Source organism: Nannospalax galili, unplaced genomic scaffold, assembly GCF_000622305.1.
Source record: "Nannospalax galili isolate Female #2095 unplaced genomic scaffold, S.galili_v1.0 scaffold698, whole genome shotgun sequence".
In the NCBI taxonomy this organism is placed as follows: domain Eukaryota; kingdom Metazoa; phylum Chordata; class Mammalia; order Rodentia; family Spalacidae; genus Nannospalax; species Nannospalax galili.
Genome location: NW_008341886.1, coordinates 1,861,856 through 1,884,793, shown reverse-complemented (window position 1 = coordinate 1,884,793; position 22,938 = coordinate 1,861,856). Strand labels below are relative to the sequence as shown.

Here is a 22,938-nt window from a genome sequence, read left to right as displayed (position 1 = left end):
AGTATACATAGATACTAAAGGTAACTTTTCAAACACAGAGGCTCTGACAAAGCTGGTTCTGGGACTGGAAAAGCATAAGGACAGGAAGCAGATCAGATGCAGACACAGGGCCTCCTGGGCAGGTAAGGGTGAGAGCTTGAGGCTGTAAGATTGAAGTTTCACTTCCTCTACCTTTTGCCCCATGCACTTATGGAAATTTCCACAGTATTGTGTGAAATATACTTTGTCGGAACTGTATGGAGTTCCAAGATGCCAGCTGGCATGGATCTTAGGCCTACGACTGTCACATCTTGGCAGGTCTCTGTTATGGTTGTTATTTGAAAAGCTACTGGGAAAAAGTTTGAGAACACTGTTGGTTGCCCTCAAAGGAGGGGACAAAGAGTAGTACTTATTTGTTCTAGAAGGCTCTCCACTGATAGCTGGGAGCAGGGCTGCTGTAAACTTTCTGTTAAAGAGCCAGGGAACGGAGACCCCTGGTTCTACAACCGTATGGTATGCTCTGCAGCCTACCTCTGCCTCTGCACTGCCAACGCAGCACAGGGGACACGAAAGAGTAAGAACAAGGGTGCAATCTAAAGTGTATTCATGGACACTGAAATTTGAATTTCATGTCATTGTCACGTGTCACAAAACATGATTCATCTCTTAATCTGCTTCCCCTGTCATATGAATCCATAACAATCACTCTTAGCTCTTGAGTGCTACGAAAACAGGTGGCATGTGGATTTGACCCACGGGCCCTTGTTTGCCTATAGAGGCTTTAGAGAACATAATGGGTGGTCATTTGAAGTGGAATGTCCCCCATAGACTCCTGTGTTTGAACACTTGGTCCCCAGGTGGAGATTCAGTTTGGGGAGGTTATGGAACCTTCAGGAGGTTTAGCCTTGATGGAGGAAGTATATTGTTGGGGTCTGGCAATGAGGTGTTACAGGAACACTTTCCACTGTCTATAAGGTGAAATAGATGTGTAGCATTTTATATTGTGGCTAAATTTTCACTAATCCTCCAGAAATTTACTAACAAGAGATAATTCTAAGAGTATATACAGAACAGAGTCAATAGGCCCCTTTTGCTGTCAGTTTTTATTCAAATTAGGTTTTCAGTGGCATTGAACTTGTCACTTCTTTTTACAAGGGGTATGTGGAAATAAAATTAACATAGTTAATGATCTACAAAACTTGAATATTCAAGTGCACCAACTCTGGACAGCAGGGGAGTCCACAGACCGAGGGTGAGAGAAATCTGAAGAATAAATGGGCATTCTTATCTAAATCTAACTACACATTATTAACATTGGATGGCATTTACAATGTCAAAAATAGTGTGTCATGCCTTTCTTCTTATGGTGCATTGCAACAGTGAATTGTAACTATCAGTAATCAAGTACAGGAGCAGCTCAGCATCCCTGGATTTCAAAACATGTAATTTAGTACCATAATGCAGTTTAACAGAGTCACTGCACTGCACTTAGTGGTCAGTATGAGTTATAATTCTCTGAGGTTGCAGAGATCTGACTTCACCTTCAGCTAGCTGTCCCATGCCTTAGCTCTGGATGACAGACATGTACAGTGGGGAAGGGGTGAGCTGCTAACCAGCAGGTCCATCTTCATTGTTTACCTGGCAGTGTGGCGTTTTATAACAATTACACCTCTCAACATATTTTTAATACTCCTGCTTCTGTGTTGAAGTTAGTGTTATTAGCAACATAATCATGACATTAGACTACTTTGTGAATGGCTACATGTCACGGGAAATGCTTCTCTTTCTCCTTGGGTCTTGTGGTTATGAAAATTGAAAATACACATTTAATCCAGGAGAGCTGCACAGTTGATTAAGTCATCAGCGACTATCAAGTTCCAACATTTAAATAATAATTTTGTATGAATCTGTCTATTAGTGTGCAGGAAACAAATTCTATGTTTGCCTTTCAAGACATGCCACAATTTTAACAAATATTTTGACCTCAAGTTTGCCAGAACTTAGACTATGCCATTATAAAGTGCTTAGCACAATAATGTTTCTGCATTTTATGTGTCAGGCATAGTGACTGACTTCTTGGAATATTTATATTCATTAAATAAATTAACAAGGGTTCAGCAACATTAGTAATGTTTTTTTAGTTTTTCTGCTTGATAAACTAAGCTTACAATTCTCTTTGTTTCTCCATTCATGAATAGTATACTCGGGTAGCAAAAGTGAAGTTGTATTATATTCTCTTTGTACCTCCATCATGAATAGTATACCTGGGTAAGTAAAATGGAATTGCATTGTTTCTATCATCACCAACACTGATGGCTTGTAGGGAGGCTGAAGTGTACACACACACACACACACACACACACACACACACACACACACACACAAATGCATACACACAAATTCCCTTCATTCAGGAGCAATATTTAAGCTCCCAGTGAAGTCCACAGTCAGTGGACAGGCCCGAGTGTGTCCTGAATACACACCTGTGCTCGTGCGGAAGGTGCCTGTGTGTGCTGGCGGCAGAGGGTCCCCCTGGCTCTGGCTGAGACTCCTCATAGGGGGCTTCTGATAAACACGGTCTTCATAGATGGGGTCTATGTGGTGCTCTGGGGACTGCAGGGCCCGCAGCTCAGGGCCCAGGTGCCCATGTTGGCTGCTGTAGGAGGCTCGGGACCCAGCTGAAATAAACGAATATGGGCACATTAAGACTCAGCCAACATCCAAACAGTGTTTATCCAAGAATATTTGAATGGAGGAGCAGATTGATTGAAATCTGCAAAAAACCAAATGAACAACACAAAACAGCGGCAATACATCAGGCTAATCAGCTTATCGGAACCATCCAGCTGCCTCGCTTTACTCCCAGAGCTGATGTCACTGCAAGATGATAGTGTTCATGAGATAAATCTGCACTGCACAGGACCACTGAGACATAATTTTCCCCCTCATAGCCTGATGAATGTAACCTGGCTCCTCACCCACAGAATCAGGCAACCCTCGAAGTCATTGCATCATTTGGATTTAGTATAATGCAATTATTCTAAACGATGACCAAATGAGTAGGTCACAGTAGCAAGGGCATGTGGATGTTCGCTTCTGAAAACGTAACTAGATATCGTTTCCACCAGCAAGTTTCCCCTTGGACGATGGATGAGCCACAGTGGGCTGACAGCGGTCCCAATCCTCAAGGGAAACCGAGCGAAGAACAAGATTTCTGAGCGCTACTTCCTTTCACATTGGTTCTCGGAAGAGAAGCATTTACATCCAGTCTCCAGCTCTCTGGAAAATGCACAATGCTTGTCACTAACTGCCTTATTTATGCAGGTTATAAGAAGCTATTGGGCTGGAGAGGTGGCTCAGTGGTTAGGAGCACTGGCTGCTCTTGCAGAGTACCCGGGTTTGGTTCCCAGCACCCACATGGCAGCTCACAATCATCACTTAGTTCCAGGCACTTCAATACCCTCTTCTGACCCCCATGACCATTGCACAACATTGGTGTAGTTACATACATGAAGGTAATACACTCATACACATAAAATAAAAAATTTTTAAAAAATTTTAAAAGAAGATATTGTGCATGGTTTAGTATTTTCATTAATAGTCTATCTTTAGTTTGGCCTGGAATATCTATTTCCCTCCAGATGCCCAGTGGTTCAGCCTTCTGGCACATGTTACTGTGAAGTAGTGCAACAAACCAAGGAACCATGAGAGAGTTTCTTAAAGGAGGAAGCCTCCCACATCAGGAAATGGTTTTACAAGAGCTATGAAGTTGAGCTGACTGACAAGAAAGGAAACATCGATTGAGAGCCAAGATCTCAATCTTGGAGAAATGCAGAGCAACTGAGTCCTGAGATGGACTTGGATTTCTACAGTGAGCAGAGGGCACACCAGAACCAAAGGACACTGCCGCTGGCTGCAGGAATGACCTTGCACCCCCCAAACTGACACCCACACAGCATCTCAGGGTTTAATTGCAAACTGCCTTTGGAGTTTGGAGTTCTTCCTGCAGACTAAAGCAACGGAGTGCTGGAATTCCCCTTGACTCTGAGGAGACGGTGGCCACCTACATCTTCATTCTTCTTCCCTGAAGGTGCTCAGCTCTAGGAACTATGACGAAAGAATCTGAGTGTTCTCATGTAGTGTACTGGAGGAAGAAGTCATTCCAACATTTTTGAAATTACAAACAGACAGGTATTTTCTTGGTGAATCTATCACAGGCTGCTTTAAATGTAAATAGCCTGATAATAGCATTTCTGAATGATGGGGCAGCGAGGGGAGCTCTCTGAGTTCAGCATTAATAAAAAGCACTGAGTGTTTGCAGGAAGGAAAGAAACAGACCAGGGAAGCTCTTTACCTTTTCCTTTGCTGATAATTAAATAATCTGATTTAGATAGCATAGCGATGAATGACAGATTGGAAATAACTGTTTTGCATAATTAGGTTCATTGCATCTGATTTATCAAATGCCAGCATCCGACAGAATCTCAAGCTTAGATTTTCCAGGAATGTATTTCAGTACAGTACGCCTTGACATCCTGCTCTCAATTCTCCCTCTTGAAGGTTCAGATAATAATGCCAAGATCCCCAAAGTCTAAAATCAAGAAAACACTAATTTCATCCAAATATTATGCAGTTTTATGAAAGTCAGCCATCACTGAAAGACTTAAAGTGGGAACATTATCACCATTCCTTTATTCTGGGTCTAAACAATCAATCCCACCCGATGATGAACAATGAAAGTTACTGCTGAACTTTAAGGGGTGGCAGACTCTTTGGGTACATATGAAGATGATTCCTATAAGCATTTACTTAGCATTAGAAGTTTATTTACTGGATCATTTATCAAATTAATAACAGGGTGCTAAGCAAGGAGCCAGTATCAACATGAAAGTTACCTCTGTGGACATCATACTTTCAGTATGTTGACACTGTTAAAAATATAATCATAGCATTGTCAGGTGCAAGAATATTGCTAATAACATCTATAAGCTTAAGGCATTTTCTGTGAGAGCCCTGTGCAGAACAGGTCCACATTTTAAGCACAGTACAGAGCACTGAGTGAGCAAGTCTTTCTCAAAAGACTATTGTTTATTCTACATCTTACCCACTGTGGTCAGGTTTAAAGACCTCGTGGGTGGACACAGTTATTATCTCCAGAGACGAAAAGGACTTGGGGTCAGAAGAAAGTCCAAGGAATCGAAGGTTAAAAAGGATCTTCCTTCAGCCTTGCTTGGGAAACAGTGGACCATCCAATCCACGTCAACAGGATCTATTTTTCCTTGCTCAACCCGAAATAGAAGATTTTCACAGAGACCTTTCCTAGGGATATACACCAAACGCTCACTAGGTGTGTACAACTTCTGATTCAAGGAAATGTACTTTTCTTCAGTAGAAACTTTTTTCCATCATAGTGTACTTTATAGCAGAGTCAAATGCCATATGGATGCAAAGCACCACTCATGAATGCTCACATCTTTCCCAGGAACTGAAATCATGCTAAATCACAAGAAACATGCTGGGAAAATTTTGACTTGGTCTAAAATGTCACAGATGTCAAGGTCAAGTGCTTGCACCTATTATGTTGGTAGAGGACAATTCTGGGAACTTGACCTTGACCAAGCTTAGGAACTAAGGGATGGAGTATAGCAAGGTGAATCAAAACATGGTCAACCAAAGAATGCCAGGCCAATTGCATCACTGCAGACACACATTCTGTAGGATAATGTCTATGTCCATAACTAATTTATGAAACCATTCCAGAATTCAGGTTTAAGTTCTAGCACGTGTTCCTGCTCCTCCTATTTCTCCAACAAAATCACAATGGAGAAGCTTGGCGTAGTAGCTCACTGTCACATGATGCACAGGAAAGGGCACTTTGGGGTGTTGACCCATAATATTCAAAACTTTGAATAAAACTGAAACAGTATTCTTTTTTAATTTTGCTGATTTTGTTGTGTCTGTTTTGCCTAGTGAAGTGGAAATGAGACATGAAGTTTTCCCCAGATCTGTCTCTAAGCACGTGAAGAAACCAAGACAAATAACCAAAACTTTTCCATGCTTAACTTCCTCGGATAGAATATATGCATTTGTAAAAACTGGGGTTTTTAGTGGCTTGAGACAAGAGCCATGTGCAAAATCGCTCTGCAACTAGTAAAGGAACAAGGGGCCCTTAGGTCACTGGATTTTAGGCCCAAGAAATGATATCATTTCATAGTTTGGCATCATTTCATTTTAAAAAAATAACCACATATTTTAACATAAACTATTCAAATTTCATAAATTTTGATATGTAATTTTGAAATATTCTAAGTAATGCAGATTTTTCTGACAATTTTTGTGAAATGTAAATCTTATCATTGTGTTTCTTTTCCTTGAGAAAAAAAATTGTACTGCTTGATTAAACTCTAGAGGGAAATATGATATCTATAAACGGACACTTCGAAATATGAAAACTAACAATTTTTGTGAGTATAATAATTTTGTGGATGAATACCAGGTCAGTTGACAGAGATGCAAACAGTGTACTGCAGAACTGAACAAAGTCTCGTCAGAAGAAGTACTGTTCTCAAAAGAAAGAGCATGAAGTTGTTGTTTGTGCTGCTGTTCTGAGAATATCCATGAGGAAATAAGCCCATCATGAGTGGTGCCTCACGCTGGACAGCCTAGCATTTAAGAAGTTGAGGCAGGAAGGGTCTGTGAGTTTGAGGTCAGTCTGGGCTAGCCTAAGAGCCTGTCTCAAGAAAACAGAATGGGCGAGACAACAAAAAGTGAACCCACCCGTATTCTTCCTTATGAACTCTGTTCCCTTTTTGATTTCTGCTTTTGACTCAAATCCAAATTCTAAAATCTACTTCCTATTCCTATGCTAACTCAAAAATTAAGCTTAGTACTGACAGGATTCCAGAATATTCCTGGTGTCTTCTCAGTTAAATTCATGAGCCAAATCTCATTTGCAAATGAACACTAATTTGTTGAATTCATTTTGACAATGTATCTCATGTTTTTATAAATGCAAAATTATATGGATGCATTTCATATATAGGCCAAGAGCCATATTTCTGATTGATGTTTGGCAGGGAGATTATTAATTCTTATGTATTCAATGATTAAAGTTTTAAAATTTCAGTGTGATGATATGAAATGATTCGTCTGGGGAAAGAAGTGCTTCCCATTTCATGTATCTCATACGTTTTCAGTTTTCATGTTTTATACTTCATACCGCTTTGCTCCTACAATGGAGATCTTGGATATCCACAGAGCCTGTGGTGGCAGACAGAACACAGGTTTGTTCTGTCCCCTTCTTGAGTTATCTGATAGACTGTTCTACAGTGACTACACCACATCTCCCCCTTTCCCAAATGAATACTGTCATCAATTGTGATTCAAGTGCTGTCCAGTAAGAATAAAAATTTAGTGGCCAAAATCACTGGTCGCAACACCACAGAGCTTTTGTCTGTGGGATCTCATCTCTTATAAATCAAAAGTCTCTTGATCTCCTACTTTATTTTTAAATACAGACACCCCTTCCTAAGCTTTCAGGAAAACAGACTTCTTTTGTTCGAGTCTTTCTGTGTCAGGCAGGCACTTGGAAAGCAGGAGTGGTAATGGAACATAGCAAATGACCTGATGCCTGATATTGCTGTATTAGATGATGGGCTTTTGACTTCCAGTTTTACTTCTGTCTATGAACTGCGTGCTGGGTTGTTTAAGAAACCACTGACAGTGGGACAGGCTAGAGAACAGTGATGCACGGCACCTGTCTCTGATGTGCATTTTTCTCTTCTCAGGGCAGGTATACAGTAGTTCCAAATACACCAGACAAGGTATTTCAGTGTTTCTCAAAATGCCATGTGCATAAGAATGCCCTGTTTGAAATTCAAGCTCTTACTCAGTATGTCTGAGGGCCTGAGGCTGTGATCTTAACAGGCTCTCCTGCGGAGCCTCGGCTACCAGCTTGGTTGGCAATACAGAAGCTATTGGTCTGGCTGTGAATACCTGTCTGATCACTAAAGGACTTCAGTTTAGGTACCCATCTTGAGAGCTGGAGGCAGACACATCGATGCCACAATGTACACTGCCTCCTGAGCAAACTGGGGTGGCCTCAGCAAACACACAGGGTGGAATGTTGCTGGATGCGACCATGCAGGTGAGCCTTGGCCTTGTAGGTGAGCCTTGACCATGCAGGTGAGCCTTGGCCTTGCAGGAGAGCCTTAGCTCAGTTTGCTTGCACTGAGCTGGCAATGATGATCTGTGAGCACGTTGTGAAGTGTAACCTTAGTTTGATGACTCTACAAAGCCAGGTCAACACGAGGTGGTCACAAAGGATTTAGTAGACAGGCAACCTGGAAGAAGAATTTCTAGAGTAAAAAATAAAAGGAATCTTTCCCTCAACAGGTTGGCTTTAAAATCCAATGGGCTGGAACATGTTTTAAAAAAAATTTTTTTTCTCCTTTCTAAAAAATCGTATTTATTTACTATTTGTGTATTTGTGTGTGCCTCCTTGGCTGTATGCATGCTACATGTGTAAAGGTACCTATGGAGGCCAGAAGTAGGTGTCAGATCCTTTGGAACTAGATTTATAGGTGGTTGTGAGTAGCCTGATATGGGTGTTGGGAACCACAACTCTGCAGAAGCAGGAAGCATGCTTAACCACTGGACCATCTCTCCAGCCTCAGGCTGGAAACTTTTTGCTGAGATGATCTTGTTCTGTGATTCTGAGAAGGCTCGTGTCTAGGTTCCTTGCATTACCACAGTGTATACACCCTGTAAAACAAAGGACCCCTGATCTTGCACTTTCTTTATAAACATGCACAGACAGACCTTCTCCACCCTGGAAAAATCTGTATAGCATTTACCTACAAGACTTAAGAAAGGACTGATGTAGGAAACCTTCTTGAGACCAGAACCTCAAGAGAAAGCCCAGAGAACAGGACAGTTTAATTTCTCTAGATGCCACAGAGAGACAAAACAACCTCGTCCCAATGGTCATTGTAGATTTGAGTCCAAACATTGGATCTTGAGAGCACATGTCCAAGGTTGGCCCTGACCACTTCTCTTAAGCTGAGTACCAAAACATCCCCAGAGTCATCCATTTCTGAATGTGTGTGTGTGTGTGTGTGTGTGTGTGTGTGTATAGCGAGGAGTTTCTTAGAGGAAGATTTAGTTTCTGATGTTTGCAGGGAAAGGTAGCAACGCCCTTGAGAGCAACAGGACATGGGTTTAGCCCCTAGCATGCCACACTCTGAGTTGCAATTAGCATCTTGCTGAGATACATTGGGACTTGATGGCAGTAGCCAGGTGTAGACCTCGGGACTCCTCTTGCCTCTGGAGTTCTGGAGTTCTTTGCTATAGGACTTGGAGCTGCACCTACTGTGATATCATAGGAAGCAAATTTCAGAATATGGCTGCTGAGGCTAGGGGCCAGGAAAGCCAGAGCCCTGGCGGTCACGAGTGTTCTGTGAACGCTCTAAGAGTTTTCAAAAACAGTTTCAGGCTAAGTCTGGTGAAAGGGCCCCAGGAAGACTCTACTCAGGCACCCCAAACATTTCCTAGCAAGACTGGACAGAATGAAATTGAGGAACAGGGGAGTTGAATTATTATACCTTTATATAGGGCAGCATAATTCGATTTCAGACTTGCAATTAAAATGTTTGGATATCCACATGTAAAAATGTCTAACATACGAAGGCTAATTTGACCTTGGAGGAGCCATGTAGTTGTAATTTGCTGCAAAACCATTTCCTCCCTGGCTGGAGTGGACTATGCTTTTGGCTCACTGCTACCTTTATATTGTCATAATGAACCACTTACAAAAGCCATCTATGATTTGGTACTTTATTAATTAGCCACTTCCCAGAGATTTAGTGGCCAGCCTCACGGTCATGCAGATAGTCCTCTCATCAACAACGGGGATAAAACTCATCGAGTGCCATTTAATTTCTTGACGGCTGCTTCTCACTTCCATCAGGGCAATGCTTGAACAGGGCATCTGTAGGGCTTCCAGATCTAATTACTACAGGTAATCATGGACAATGCAATGGAAAGAACCCAGAAGAAGGTGGTCCTGGTCCATCTTTTTTTGTTGTTATATTCATTCTAACCAGCACAGACAGACAAGCTGAGCTGACTTTCATAGGTACCTAAAGTACAGAGGGAAAAAGCATGTTTCTCTTTTGGGTTCTCTGGCTTCTGCCCCAGGCCACAAATGAAATTCTCTGTGTGGAGAGAAGTATTTTATCCATTCAAACACATGAAATCAGCAGGCAGGGTATTTTTTTTTCCATAAATTGCAATATTTTAGAATATATAATTATCAGAGATGTTTTATAACTCTGTGTCCTAAACAAAAGACTTTTTTCTTAGATTGCTTCAGATAGAACATAAGTAGGCTGTTCAAATTCCCTTAATGAATTAGGCACTGAGCTTTAAAAAAAAAAAAAAAAAGGCAGACGTAATGCAGTATCTCTATATTGTTTTTCTATGGTGATTCCGTTAGTACAGAGGGGCCTTTGTGATAGTTTTATAAGAAAAAGACATTAATTCTCAACAAAATGTACAGAGAAAAATGAAAAATAAAGACCTCATAGATTCATTATTCTCTATATTTACATTTTACAGTTTTTCATATATCAATATCAATTTTTATAATTTTGCTCATCATGAAATTTGGTGTATAAGAAGACCGAGAAAACAGGAATTATACAGTGTAATATGCAGGTGTGAGAAGGGTTAATTCTCCCTTCTGATTATCTTCCTCCTAGAAGCTTTAGTATGTGTGTATGAGTGCGTGTGTGGTGCGTGGTCTGTGGGGCATTTGTGTGTGAGTATGGTGTGGTGTGGTGTGTGTGTGTGTATGGTATGTGTTAATGTGAGTGTGGTGTGTGTGTGGTGTGCGACTGTGGTGTGTGTAGTATGGTATGTATGGTGTGGTGTGTGTGTGAGGGTGGTGTGTGTTTGATGTGTGTGGTGTGGGGTGTGTGTATGTGTGATATGTATGGTGTGTGTGTGTGTGTGGTATGTGTGAGTGTGGTGTGTGTGGTGTGGTGTGGTGTGTGTGTGAGTGAGCATGGTGTGGTGTGTGTGTGGTATGTGTGGTGCAGGGTGTGCGTGTGTGGGGTGTGGGATGTACATGTGTGACTGTGGCGTGTATGTGTAAGTGTGGTATATGTGAGTGTGGTGTATGTGGTATGGTGTGTGGTGTGTGTGTGTGTGTGCATGTGTATATGGTATGTGTTGTGTGTGTAGTGTGTGGTATGTATGCACGGGCACATGCATGTGTGTTTTAAGGGGGAAAGAATACTGACTTCCTCTTTCTATCCCAACTGTTGAATGTTTAGTTTAAGGGAGGTTTTCACTTCCTTACACAGTGTTGTCAGTCCATACACAGAAAACTAAGGTTGAAGTCAGAAATCTCAGAAGATTCAGGTTATCACTGTAACTTCAGCATATAGGTTCCACCTCTGTAGTGACCTAGTACTGGGACTCAGAGGCCATCCAGGAGGACAGGCAAGCCAAAAGCAATGTTATCAAGTCTCTTTGAAGCTACTTCAAAAGCAGAAACTGAAGAGGCTCCCTGACTTCTCCTGGGTCAAATTTTTGAGGGTTTTCTTGGGGTTTCCTTTATTGTGGGTTCCTGGGAAGGTCTACATACCCTACATAAAGCAACAAATACTGTGGACAGATGTAATCTATTTCTTTCCTCTCTTCCTTCTCCAGGGCTATGCTCACAGGCTGCTTACTGTGCAAGTGAGCCTACAATAGCCTGTAGACTACTTTCCAGATCCCCATTCCTACTGCAACTGAGACTTCAGAAAGACAGTGAGACATTCCCTAAAGAACCGTGAAGCTCAGTGTGGAGGGAGCAGACGTGACTCTCAGAATCTCTCAGAGCCACCTTTTGGTTAATTATCGCGAATTTCTGTAACTGTTCTCACTTTAGGCAGAATCTGTGATGGCTAATCTTGGTTGTAAACCTGATTGGCCTAAGTAAAGAACCAAGAGATTAATAAAGTACACCTCTGACTGTTTCCATGAGAGTTTCTAGACATGAAGAGACCAGGAGGCCAATGGATGGCTTAGTCCATTGATGGTTTCACATCCATTCATGGATGGAGGAGAAACTGTGGAAAGAGGAGGTAGGTAAATGGGGGTGTTTCCTTGGGGTACTCTCTTGCCCCGGCTCTTTCTGTTACTGCTCCCCTCTGCTTGCTCTCCACTGTGATGTCAGCTACTCTCTCAAAACCTCCCTGATAATGTGGAATAAAATCTCTGAAAGTGGGAACTAGATAAATCTTTCCCCTCCGACTGTTCCATCTTAGGTGTTTTCATTATAGTAACACAATCTGGTGTCTTTGTATTCACACTTTGGTCAGTATGACAAATGACTCTTGGTTATTTACAAACCAGAAGACTTTATTCACTAGTCTGTTTACCATAATCAGCCAAAAATGTGTTGAATTGACATCAACTGGAAGAGGCATGCCAGGGAAATCTAGATGAGTTCCCAAAGCTGCCTTTAAGGAGCCCATGTGAGCATTTACAAGTGCTCCTTTTCTGTCTTTTTGAGACAGGGTCTCCCTATAGCCACAGCTGGCCTGGAACTCACTATGTAGACCAGGCTGGCTCCAAATCCTCAGAGATCCACATGCCTCTGCCTCCTGGGTGCTGGGATCAAAGGTGTGCGCCGCCAAACCCAGCCAGTCTCCTCTTTTGACTACAAGAAAACTCAGTACATTTTCTTCTTGATATCAAAGGCAGTACTTGCCATAGGAATGTCAGAACAGCCATGGGGATTGGCATGCAGAGGTTTTAGATATTTCTGTTCTAGTTAATCTGCAGTGAATGTGTGTTTATTCCATTTTACCCTCAGTGCCTCATACATTTCCATTTCAGAGGCAGAGTTCTGAAGTGAGAGAATCCCAACATCAGCTAGGCTTCCCCACTGTTGGCTGCTGGGGACCTGGACACGAAGCCAGTCCTGGCAGCCCGTCAACACACAGCCTTGTGCTTCTGTGTCTCCATTCCTATCCCGTGGTTTCCTTTATCAGATTAGACTGGACAGAAAACAGTTTCCAGCAGACCTCTGTTCCCACTAGCCGCCTCTCTGATCTATAGCCTAAAGGAAAGGCGACAGACTCCCACCATACCAGCAAACCACTGGGCCATTCACCACCTGACTCATTTCTCAAAGGAAAAGGAAATTTCTTGGCATTTCATTCACTGTTCAAGTCCCAGAACTAGTCCAATTGTAATTCAGTCCTCTTTAATTTTCTCATATACCCTCCCTTTTTGCTCCTCAGAGTAGGGGTGTCAAGGTGGAAACTGAAGAGGTGGGGACTAGAGTAGGTGACAGAGTTTTCAAGAACCCTGCCTGTGGCAGCTATCAATGCAATTTTTCTGGGACCTGGGTTAGATATTGACAGAATGGATCATTATAAAAGAGCACACACGGGTCCTGCATCTCCAGCTTCCTGTCTTGCCACATGGTTTCTCTTCCCATGTGCTGACATTGTAATTCCATCTGCCACATAATGACTTAGCCTAAGGGGCCCTCACCAGAGGCCAAATATATGAGGCAACCTATCATGGACTTTCAGCCTCTAAAACTGAGCAAAATAATTCTCTTGTATTTTAAGTAGTTAGACTGAAGTATGTCGTGATAGCAACAGAAAATGGATTAAAACAGATAAAATATTCTGCCTGCAAAAACGCAGTACCTCTCCAAAGTGGTGATACTTCCCCAGAGCCAGTTAGGAGGTCAAAACTTTTCATTAGATTCAAACTTAACTGCATACATGTTCTGATGATCTGAGCACTACAGTAAACAGCAGGACTCATGAATCTTCTTCACACTCATTTACATGAGTATTGAACTGTGTAGTCTTGTCTCTTAGTGCATGTGACAACATGTACCTCTTTCACTAACCCGCCCCGGCACTGCCCCCCATGTGCAGCTCTCTCGGAGTTCCCTCAAATCCAATCTTGTTCAGATCAAGCTACATTTGTCTGATTTATTCTTACTCTTCTTCCAATAAGGTGAGACTTTTTAAGTTCTGGGTTCCAATTCATGTATATTTGTATTCTCAGAAGCACCTGACATTGTATGTTCATGTTAACAAGACAGGATGATAGAGCTCTTTTAACCGTGCACGAGCTAACAAAAGGCAGGTGCGATCACAAACAATCTCTCTAATGACTCTAAATTGTCACACTATTGCTTCCCCTGCAGTGTAGAACAAGTCAACAGTCTGTGAAGCTCCATTTTGTTTCCCAACAGGCCATAGATGATTTTACTTCAGACCTCTGGGCTCAACACACCCTCTGCCCCAGGTACTATTTTCAACACCAAGGTGCTCTCCTTTCTCTGTCTTGCAATGGTTTGCTCAAATGACTCTTATCCTGAAGCTTTCCAGGAGCTTCCCTGGTTGCTCTGTCTCTGACCACCATATTCCCTAGTCCCTCCGCTTAGACCATGTAATACCTCACTCCTGTTAGAGTGCCAGCACCAACACCACCAGGGCTTTGGCCTCTGGTGCTTACAGGTGCATGCCCAGCCCCTAGAAGAGTGCCTGGCATCAAACAGGTGCTCTTTAAATTCTTGCTGGCTTCAGAAAAACTGCCCTCACTCACAGAGCTAGGAACTGTACGCCTCACATCCATCTACTTGTAAATCTCCCAGCTACTGCCTTCTGGGTTTGTGGGACTCCATGGAATGTAACTACAGTTCTTTCTTTCCTAACTCAACTCACTGCACTTTCTCGTTTTCTGTCCTTAGATGCTAAAATTACACAGATTCTCTGAGACAACAGGTTGAATCCCTTCTCTTGCTTCCGAACCTGCTGCCCAGGTCTTTTTTCTGGACTTCTCTTGGTCGCTCTGTCAGTCAGTATGTGTTATTTCTGGATACTGTTTCCTCCCATTTCATGCTTTTATTGCACTTGAATACATTCTTAAATACAGAGGCTTTCTAGGACAGCATGCATAGAAGATGGACTTTCTGAGTTCCGGCAAGTCGGAGCCGATTTGATCTTCCCTTTACAATGGGTTACTGTCTATGTGTAGATTTGGGGCTGAGAATTATTAGTTCAGAGCTTCACAGGCAGCACAGGCAGATGCCGTGTTCTCTACCCTCCAATACTGTGAGGCTAACCAGGCGGAGCCGTTTCCTTCTCTCCAGAGTCTTTTGGATCTTCTTTTATCTTGGTATTTAAACTTTCATGCTGCGGAATAAGACATGCTTTCTATTCCTAGCAGAAGGTGTTTCCAAGGAAGGCCCGTGTCCCTGGGCTAGGAGGGATTCTTCCCAGGACTTCTCTGATCATCTACCTCTCTCCCTTCCTTTCTGAGACCACTGCAGTGTGTCAGATCTTGGGAACCTGTGCTGTGTGTCTCTTCTGGACTTTGTCTCCTGTTTTCTGTTTCTATCTTTTTGTTTCCCATCTTCCGGGAAGTTCCTTAACAATTTCCCTACCACTCTGTCAGTGTTTCAGCTCCTGTGGCCATGCTTTTATGGCCCAGGAACATTTTCTTATTCTTTGATCCTTCCACATACCATTTGGTTTTTATTTAATGGATTCCAGAGCTTCCTAAATCCACTTCAATATCAGACTTAAAGTTTTTGCTTATTTCTTTTAATCTCTTACATCCCTTAAATTACCTCTGTTTCTTCTGAGAAATGATTTGTTTTTCTATTTTAGTGTGTGTTTTTCAAGCCAGTAATTCTCCCCCGTCCTTCTGTAATCCTTGCTAATTTATCATATTTGAGGAAGAAAACCCGGGTGGCAGCTTCTTTTCACAGCATGAATAGAAGTGTTTCCCAGTAGGTACAGTTCCCAAGTTAGAATTTATGAGGAAGAGGGCGGGGCACGAAGACTGACCATATTCCTTGAGAATGAGTGGGAGGGTGAGCAGCCCCTCCCCCGGTTCCTTCCCCCTCTTGCGCATGTCTGTACGATTTGAACTTTACCCAGGATGCCAGCACCCAAATCAGAAGTCTAACTCTTCAGTGGGTGCAGTTTTAAGAGAATACTCCTCTTTTTTCCTTCCAGTAAGCACTGGTCATTCTGGCAGGGGACAGGATTGAGTGGGAGGAAGAGGTGCTGATTTAGAATCCCCGGAACACGGATGACTTCTGGTTCATCCCTCTTTCTTCAGCGCTACATCTCAGACTCCTCACACATCGCACTCAACTGTCTTAACTTCCAAATTTTAGAAAATTCTTAACTGACAACCAACCCCTGGTCTCTTTTGTGGCTTCCTTCCTCATTGTATTTCTACATGTGTGTTTTGGGTTTATTTATTATTTTTATTTCTTTTTATGTGTATAAGTGTATTGCTTGGATGTAAGTAGGTGCACCCTAGTCGTATGATGCCCATAGAGTTACAGATGGTTGTCAGCCACCATGTAGGTGCTGGAAATCGAATCTGGGTTTTCTGCAAGAGCAGCCAGTACTCTAACTGCTGAGCTACCTCTCCAGCCCCACATGTGTGTTTTGTGACGTTATGAGAAATAGGGGCAGTGGCTGAGAGGCAGAAGACACATGATGTTGAAACACTACCTGTGATTTCTATAATGTTTTTAATTTACATTTTCCCAGTTAAACTGGCACATGATAGAAATCTTATAACCATCAGTACTATTTGAAAGAAGTCAAATAAAGATGCTACTTCCTTTCAAAAGAAAAAAAAAATCTCTTTACCTCATTTACATTGGCAAGGCTTGTTGGAATGTGGCAGGAAGGGTAGGGGAGGGAGGTATCCATGTCTGTGAGCCAAACATAAAAAAAATGACAGGAAGGCCCCTTGGGTCATCAGGCAACCTGAGCTCAGTTTCAGGCTCTAGCTATTAACTTCCAGTAAAAGGATGCTGAAAGCATCATTCCCTCCACTACCGTTTCACCTGGACATTGATGGAAGAGAAATTAGAACCCAAGCAAAGTGCAGTGCAGATGCTGCATAAACCAAACTTATAGAGGACTTGGTTCTTCTGTGAGTTCTAACTAATAGCAAGAAGGAGACCATCTGGCAGGGCTAAACTTGCACAGAGGTGGGATGGTTAGTTAGAGTTCAGTATCTGCCTTCCCGCCGGTATGGGAGCCAGAAGATATGAGCCTCCTTGAGGCATTCAGACTGCGGTTTCCTACTCTAAAGCGGGGGTGCAAAATTTCTGGAGGAAGGAGAGGGTCGATGTGTAGGAGCAGGCCTACACTCCACAAGTCAGTTGGGGTGCAGAACCTCAGAGTGTACCACTCAAGCGAGAGATTCATTCTATATGAATTCAAATGTCCTGGGAAGGAACTGGTCTTCCAGGACAAAAGCTCTTGAGGAGGCAGTTGGGCAAGGGGTCTGGCTAGTAGGAAGCAAGGCGTCTGAGTGGCTTAGCGACCCTCAAGAGAGGTATAATTCCAAATAACCTGCAGAGGCTTCAGCTAAGAGAAGTCTCCTTAACCACTTTTGAAAGCAGGCTTATATGCTAAGATTCATAGCTGATCAAACAATAAACAGTAAAGGTAAATCTGAACTGGGATTTTTAAAGATCTAATGTTAAGTAATATCTAGTACTTACTTAAGCTGAAAGTTCATGAAAATCATCCAAGAGCTTGTCCACAGGCTCGGAACCAGCTCCATGAACACACTTACTCATCACCTGAGTTCAGGGATGCTCTCTTGAGCTCTGGTACCACCTCCTCTAAGAAGACGCTGGGCTCAGGAGGAACTACAACCTCACATCCTTCACCAGGTAAAACCCGGAAGCCTCAGAAGTCAGGGAATGAGTCTGAAATGTCTACATATTTGGAGTTCACTGTTTATAGAGCATGATCCACTCTAAGTTTTAGGTCCACTGGGCTAGAGGATAAGACATACATGTCTTGACTAAATCATTCTCCATATTAGGTAAATTCTCACTAAAATCATTGGTTAGGAATTTATATTTTGTTTACTTTATTTCTCCCTCAAAGGGAGCCTCTGGTGTTTGACAACTTTAATACATATTTACAACTTGGATTTCTGCTTCTAACAGGATTAATTTTGTTCTAAATTCAGAAAATGAAAAATCATGTTACTCTCTTAAAAAATGAAAAAAAAATAGTACTGGTGAAGTCATACTTGATAGATAGTTAATATAGTTGTGAGAAATTTTTGCTTTCTTTAAAACCACTAGTGATTTATACCTGCTGAAATTTTATATTAAATCTCTATATCCTTACTATTTTTCTCCAGTGACACAAAAAATACTTTGTATTCATAGATCACATATATTTCAGACCATTATTTTATAGTATAAAGTGTTTTTCAATATACTCATCCATCATTAATGTTTAATAAATTCATTAAAATACATAAATTTAACTCAGAAGAAGTCAGTAATCTGGCTATCATAATCTGACTGTCAAGAGAACAATGTAAAAAGCAGGCTATGCCACCTGCGGAGCCTTCTTCCTCTATTTATAAGTGATCGTTGCTGTGTTTTCCCATTTTGAAAGAATTGGGAGCTGTAATAACTTCATCGAGGAGTGAAGTAAAATGCTTCAGTGGCTCTGTCTGCCCGCTCTTCATTTATTCTTCCTCCATTTAGCTCCAGAACAGTTGCTAACATGCAAAGATAATCCTGCGACTCATCTGCTGGGATGATGCTATCGTAAGCCCTTCATGTGGGATCCACTCCCTGTATCCCCTTCTACGAGGTCTTCTCTCATCACTGCTGCCAGTCATTTTTGCCCAAGAAGCACTGGTGTGCTAGCCTCTTCTTCTGCCCTTTACCATATGCACATGCCAATGTTCTGAGTTTGTTCTGGCCACAGCTCTCACTAGTTCCTTCCTTATAGTTAAGACTTTGCAATGACTGCCTCAAGGAAGCACGCTGTGCAGACATGGGCTCCTGCTCATTTGCTCCTTGGGGATTTTCCCAGTACAACTTACCTTTGCCTCATTCTACACTGGCTTTAACTGAAACTAAAGTTGAGTAAGCTGTATATGGTGCCTCAGGAGGGTTGCCATGAGGTCAGTGCCACCCTGGGCTACATAGTGACTTCCAGGTCAACTTAAACTAAGTATGAGACTTTATCTCAAATCTTCCCCTTGCAAAATTGAAGCCAGTATTTTGAAGACGGTTATAATGCCTTCTTTATATGCTGATCACAGGAAGTGGCATGTTTACTAATTCAGTACAGCTGTTTTACGTTTATTGCAAAAATGAATAACTTCTTCCAAGTATCCCCAAGGTCCTATGCTGGGTATCTGTTAAATACCTGAGCTTAACCTTAACTGAGCCAGAAATGCACAAGTACTTCATGTATATCACCTAGTAACACTCACCATAAAGAACAACATCCAGTAGGTAGGTAGTGTGTTTAAAGTTGGAAACCCCAACAAAGAACTACTTTCTACCAAGACGGCACTGTACAATGACAAGAACATCACTATGAGATCAGGGGTTTCTGATCAATCAATATCTGAAAACTTACACTTCTTAAATTTAATCTAGATTGTGCTGTTTTTCCAAAAGTTACACTACAAAATCTTGGATTAGTCTTTATGAAGTCCAGTCACCAGGAAGACCTAGTAGAGAATGTGGATGTCTATTTCCTGTTCAAGTGCTTTCTGCAACTGACAACCAGAAATCCTTAGACAGAACTTCACATTTCTGGAAATGCTTTTAGCTAAACAAAGTAGGCTCCTTGGTAAAACTCTGACCCACATAACCCACACATCCAATCTCTATGTCATGTGCACTGGGATTCTGACTGAGCAGGACCACATGTCCAGAGCCCAGGTATTGATCCGTACTCCCAAACCTACCCTTGTCCCTCTGCAACCCACTCCATCTCCATCCGTCTCCTGACAATCCTTCTATTGCCACCATCACCTAGTGCGTGAGAAAATAACACCTCTTACTCAAACCTCCCTGGCCCAAGCCATGGTCACCTCTTACTTAGATTACTGCAATCACTCCCAACTTACATTCTTTGGTCTTTGATCCCAAAATGCTGTTTTCAACACATCAGCCAGAGTGTTATGAACTAATCCAGACTGTCACTCTCTGTTCCAGTCCTCAATGGCTGCTGAGTAGAGCAAATTCAGCATCCGTGATTCCTCATCAAGACTTCCTGATCTGTCCTTCCCCCAACTCTCTGGCAAACTCACAACCTTACCCTATGGTTATGCCCTTACTGCTGTCCCATGATTTCCCTGTTGTTCTACCTAGCAGGCACACTCCCCCAGGCATCCACAGGCCAGCTGGCCTACCTCATCAGCAATGAGTCAAAAATCACCTTCTGATGAGAGCCTTCCCTGGTCACTCTACTGAAAGTATTTATTTTGATGATTTTCTGTCGTCTCTATGTGAGGTGAGGCTGGGGATGTCAGATGACACAGTACCTCCAGGAACGGACAAGTGGTGTATATAAGAGGCACATAGCAAAGAATTATGAAATGATTCACTAGTGAAAGCCCCTCCCTACCCTGCACTCACACTCCTTAGTCTTCTGTGACAGATCTCCCCATCCACAGCTCTACAAATCCAAAGGCTATTTTGCAATCTCTATATATTCGCTTTCTTTAGGTGGCTGCAAACGCTCTGAAGCCTAGAATGGTGTCAAACATACAGCTTCACACAAGAATGAAAACTCTGGCATTTGAGCTCATATATACCATAATCTATCTCCAATATCTCTCTTGGGCCATAGTATGCTATTTTCTAAATGAGACATGAAATCTTATGTAAATCAAGTGTTCATACATCATTACGCACTAATTTTGAACAGAAACCCTAGAGTAGTATAAATTTTCATGCAGAAATCTTTAAATGAATATCTTGACATGTATGTTAAACAAACAAATTCAAACATTTAAAATTTTCAGTGCACCTCTAAAATTTAGACTCTTTACTGGCATACTGAATAGTTTCTTTTTCTTCTTCTTACTGGGTAGCAAAATAGAGATATGGTCAGAAAATATGAGGAACAGATGGGAATGTGCTGGTCAACTGGAGTTCTCGTTCTAGCCAGAGAAGCTTCCTCACCTCTACCCAAGAGAAACTTGAACACACACACACACACACACACACACACACACACACACACACCCCTCAAAGCCTTTCAAACATCCTTTGCAGAGAGTAACTAATAAGCTGTATTCACATTAACACTTACTTTCCTAGTCAGTGATACAGGGAACCGGACTCTTTCCTCAAGACCAGATATCCTCAGTTATGTGAGCACACTCCCTATTTCACTGAACTGTGAAATGCACAAGTCTACCACACGTAGGCAGGGGGAAAGAGCTCAAGAAGAGAGAACTCTTTCATCAGGTAAGTACAAGAAATGAAAAGGCCTTTACTAAGTCCCCTGGATGTCCCGGATTCTCAGGTCCTTCTTCATGGTGGCTGGGGTGGCTGAGAAGATGTGAGGGCTTTTGTCACAGCCTTACCACTTCCCCCCGGTTGGCATGATCTAACAAACTGAAACCCTGCTGCCTGTTTCCCAGACCCCTCGACTGGCTGCTCCTTCTGAGAGAATTTGGTACTAGCACTGAATTGACATTGGTTGTTGACCTCCAAAATTCCATTCTACAGATGAAGCAGTTGAGGGATCATTTTTAGGACCACAAACATATCTAGCACAATTTCTTGGGTAGCAAATTCCAACCTGCATCATGTTAAGCCAGGGTAGTCACTGGCAATTACCCATGCTGAATTAAAGAAGCCCTCGGGGGCACCTGCCTAGTGCCTGCAACAAGTTCCTTCTTTATCCTATTTATCTTCTCAGTCATCTATTTGTGTCAAGAACGGAAACATATGAGCACAGCATCTGTTACTACAGTGACACAATTACCAAATACTTCTATAAGGGAAAAAAAAAAGGCAATAAATCCCGATGACTTGTCAGGTGTTTTAGAAGGCAGCATTAGTCTTTCAATCACAGCGTCTTGTTTAAGCTGAGCATATGGTGCTAACAGCAGAGACTCGCCAGCCCAGTCTGGTCTGTGATGGGTACAGGCACCACAGAAATGTCACCTCTTCTGAGTTGGCAAAGAAAAGCAGGTTTCTTTTCCCCAGCCCAGGCCCTCCCTCCGCATCACAACGCAGGTAACACACTGAACAGACGTGCTATTGGTTACCTTTCACCGCCGACGAAATCTACGGAAGTTCAACATCCTCTGGGAAAGTCTCTCAACTTTCTCTGCCAGCTAAGGCTGATCATCTATCCACCGGAACTGTTACTCGCTTTCCCTCTGGATACACGCAACAGGTCTAAGTGATTGGACTAAATTAGCCTGCTTTGTAAGGCTTAGTCTCCCGACACCGGGGTGGGGGGAAGAGGGGAGGGACAGGTGTTACTGAGAGGCCACAGAATGGGCCCCCTTCGGGAATGATCGTCTTTACAGACGACCCTGACGGTCTCTTCAGCTCGAGCATCTGAAAACCGGCCACGACACACGCCCGGCTCCATCTCGCTCGACCCTGCTCCTTGCACCCAGCGCACCCGCTCCCCTCCCCGCGCCCAGGTGAGCCGCCCCGGCGGGGGCGAGCCCCTTACCTGCCAGGCTGCCGGGCCTCTGCAGGGTGGCCGTGGCATACAGCTCCTGCGAGTGCTTGTACTGCTCGGACGCGTGGACCAGGCGCTTGGTGGGCGACAGGGTGGCGTAGGTGCCGATGGTGGAGCTCAGCTGGTGGATGGGCGAGGAGGAGATGGTGGACTGCACGGTGGGGGGCGAGGTCACGCGGATCGGGGACAGGCCGGCCGACGACACCACGATGTTGATGGGCGAGCTGGTGCTGTACGACTTGGCCAGGCGGCTGGGCGACTGCTTGGGCGAGGAGCCGCGCGGCGCGGCGTAGGCGGCGCCCTCGGGGGCCGAGCCTCCGCGCTGCAGCTTGGTGGGCGAGCCTCCCTGCGCGCTCAGCGGAGAGCCCCCGCGCGGCGGCGCGGGCAGCGTGGAGCTGCAGTAGTAGAGCGCGGC

General features: G+C 43.1%; 1 protein-coding gene across 1 annotated transcript in view; it reads right to left on the bottom strand.

Annotated features, from left to right (window-relative positions):
* Positions 1–22,938, bottom strand: part of Ctnnd2 (catenin delta 2) — a 1,011,454-nt gene that overhangs the window by 402,764 nt on the left and 585,752 nt on the right. Inside the window, 2 exon segments of the mRNA XM_017799239.2 lie at positions 2,463–2,657; positions 22,515–22,938. The exon segment at positions 22,515–22,938 is cut by the window's right edge and continues 13 nt beyond it. Coding sequence (XP_017654728.2) covers positions 2,463–2,657; positions 22,515–22,938 — 619 coding nt within the window.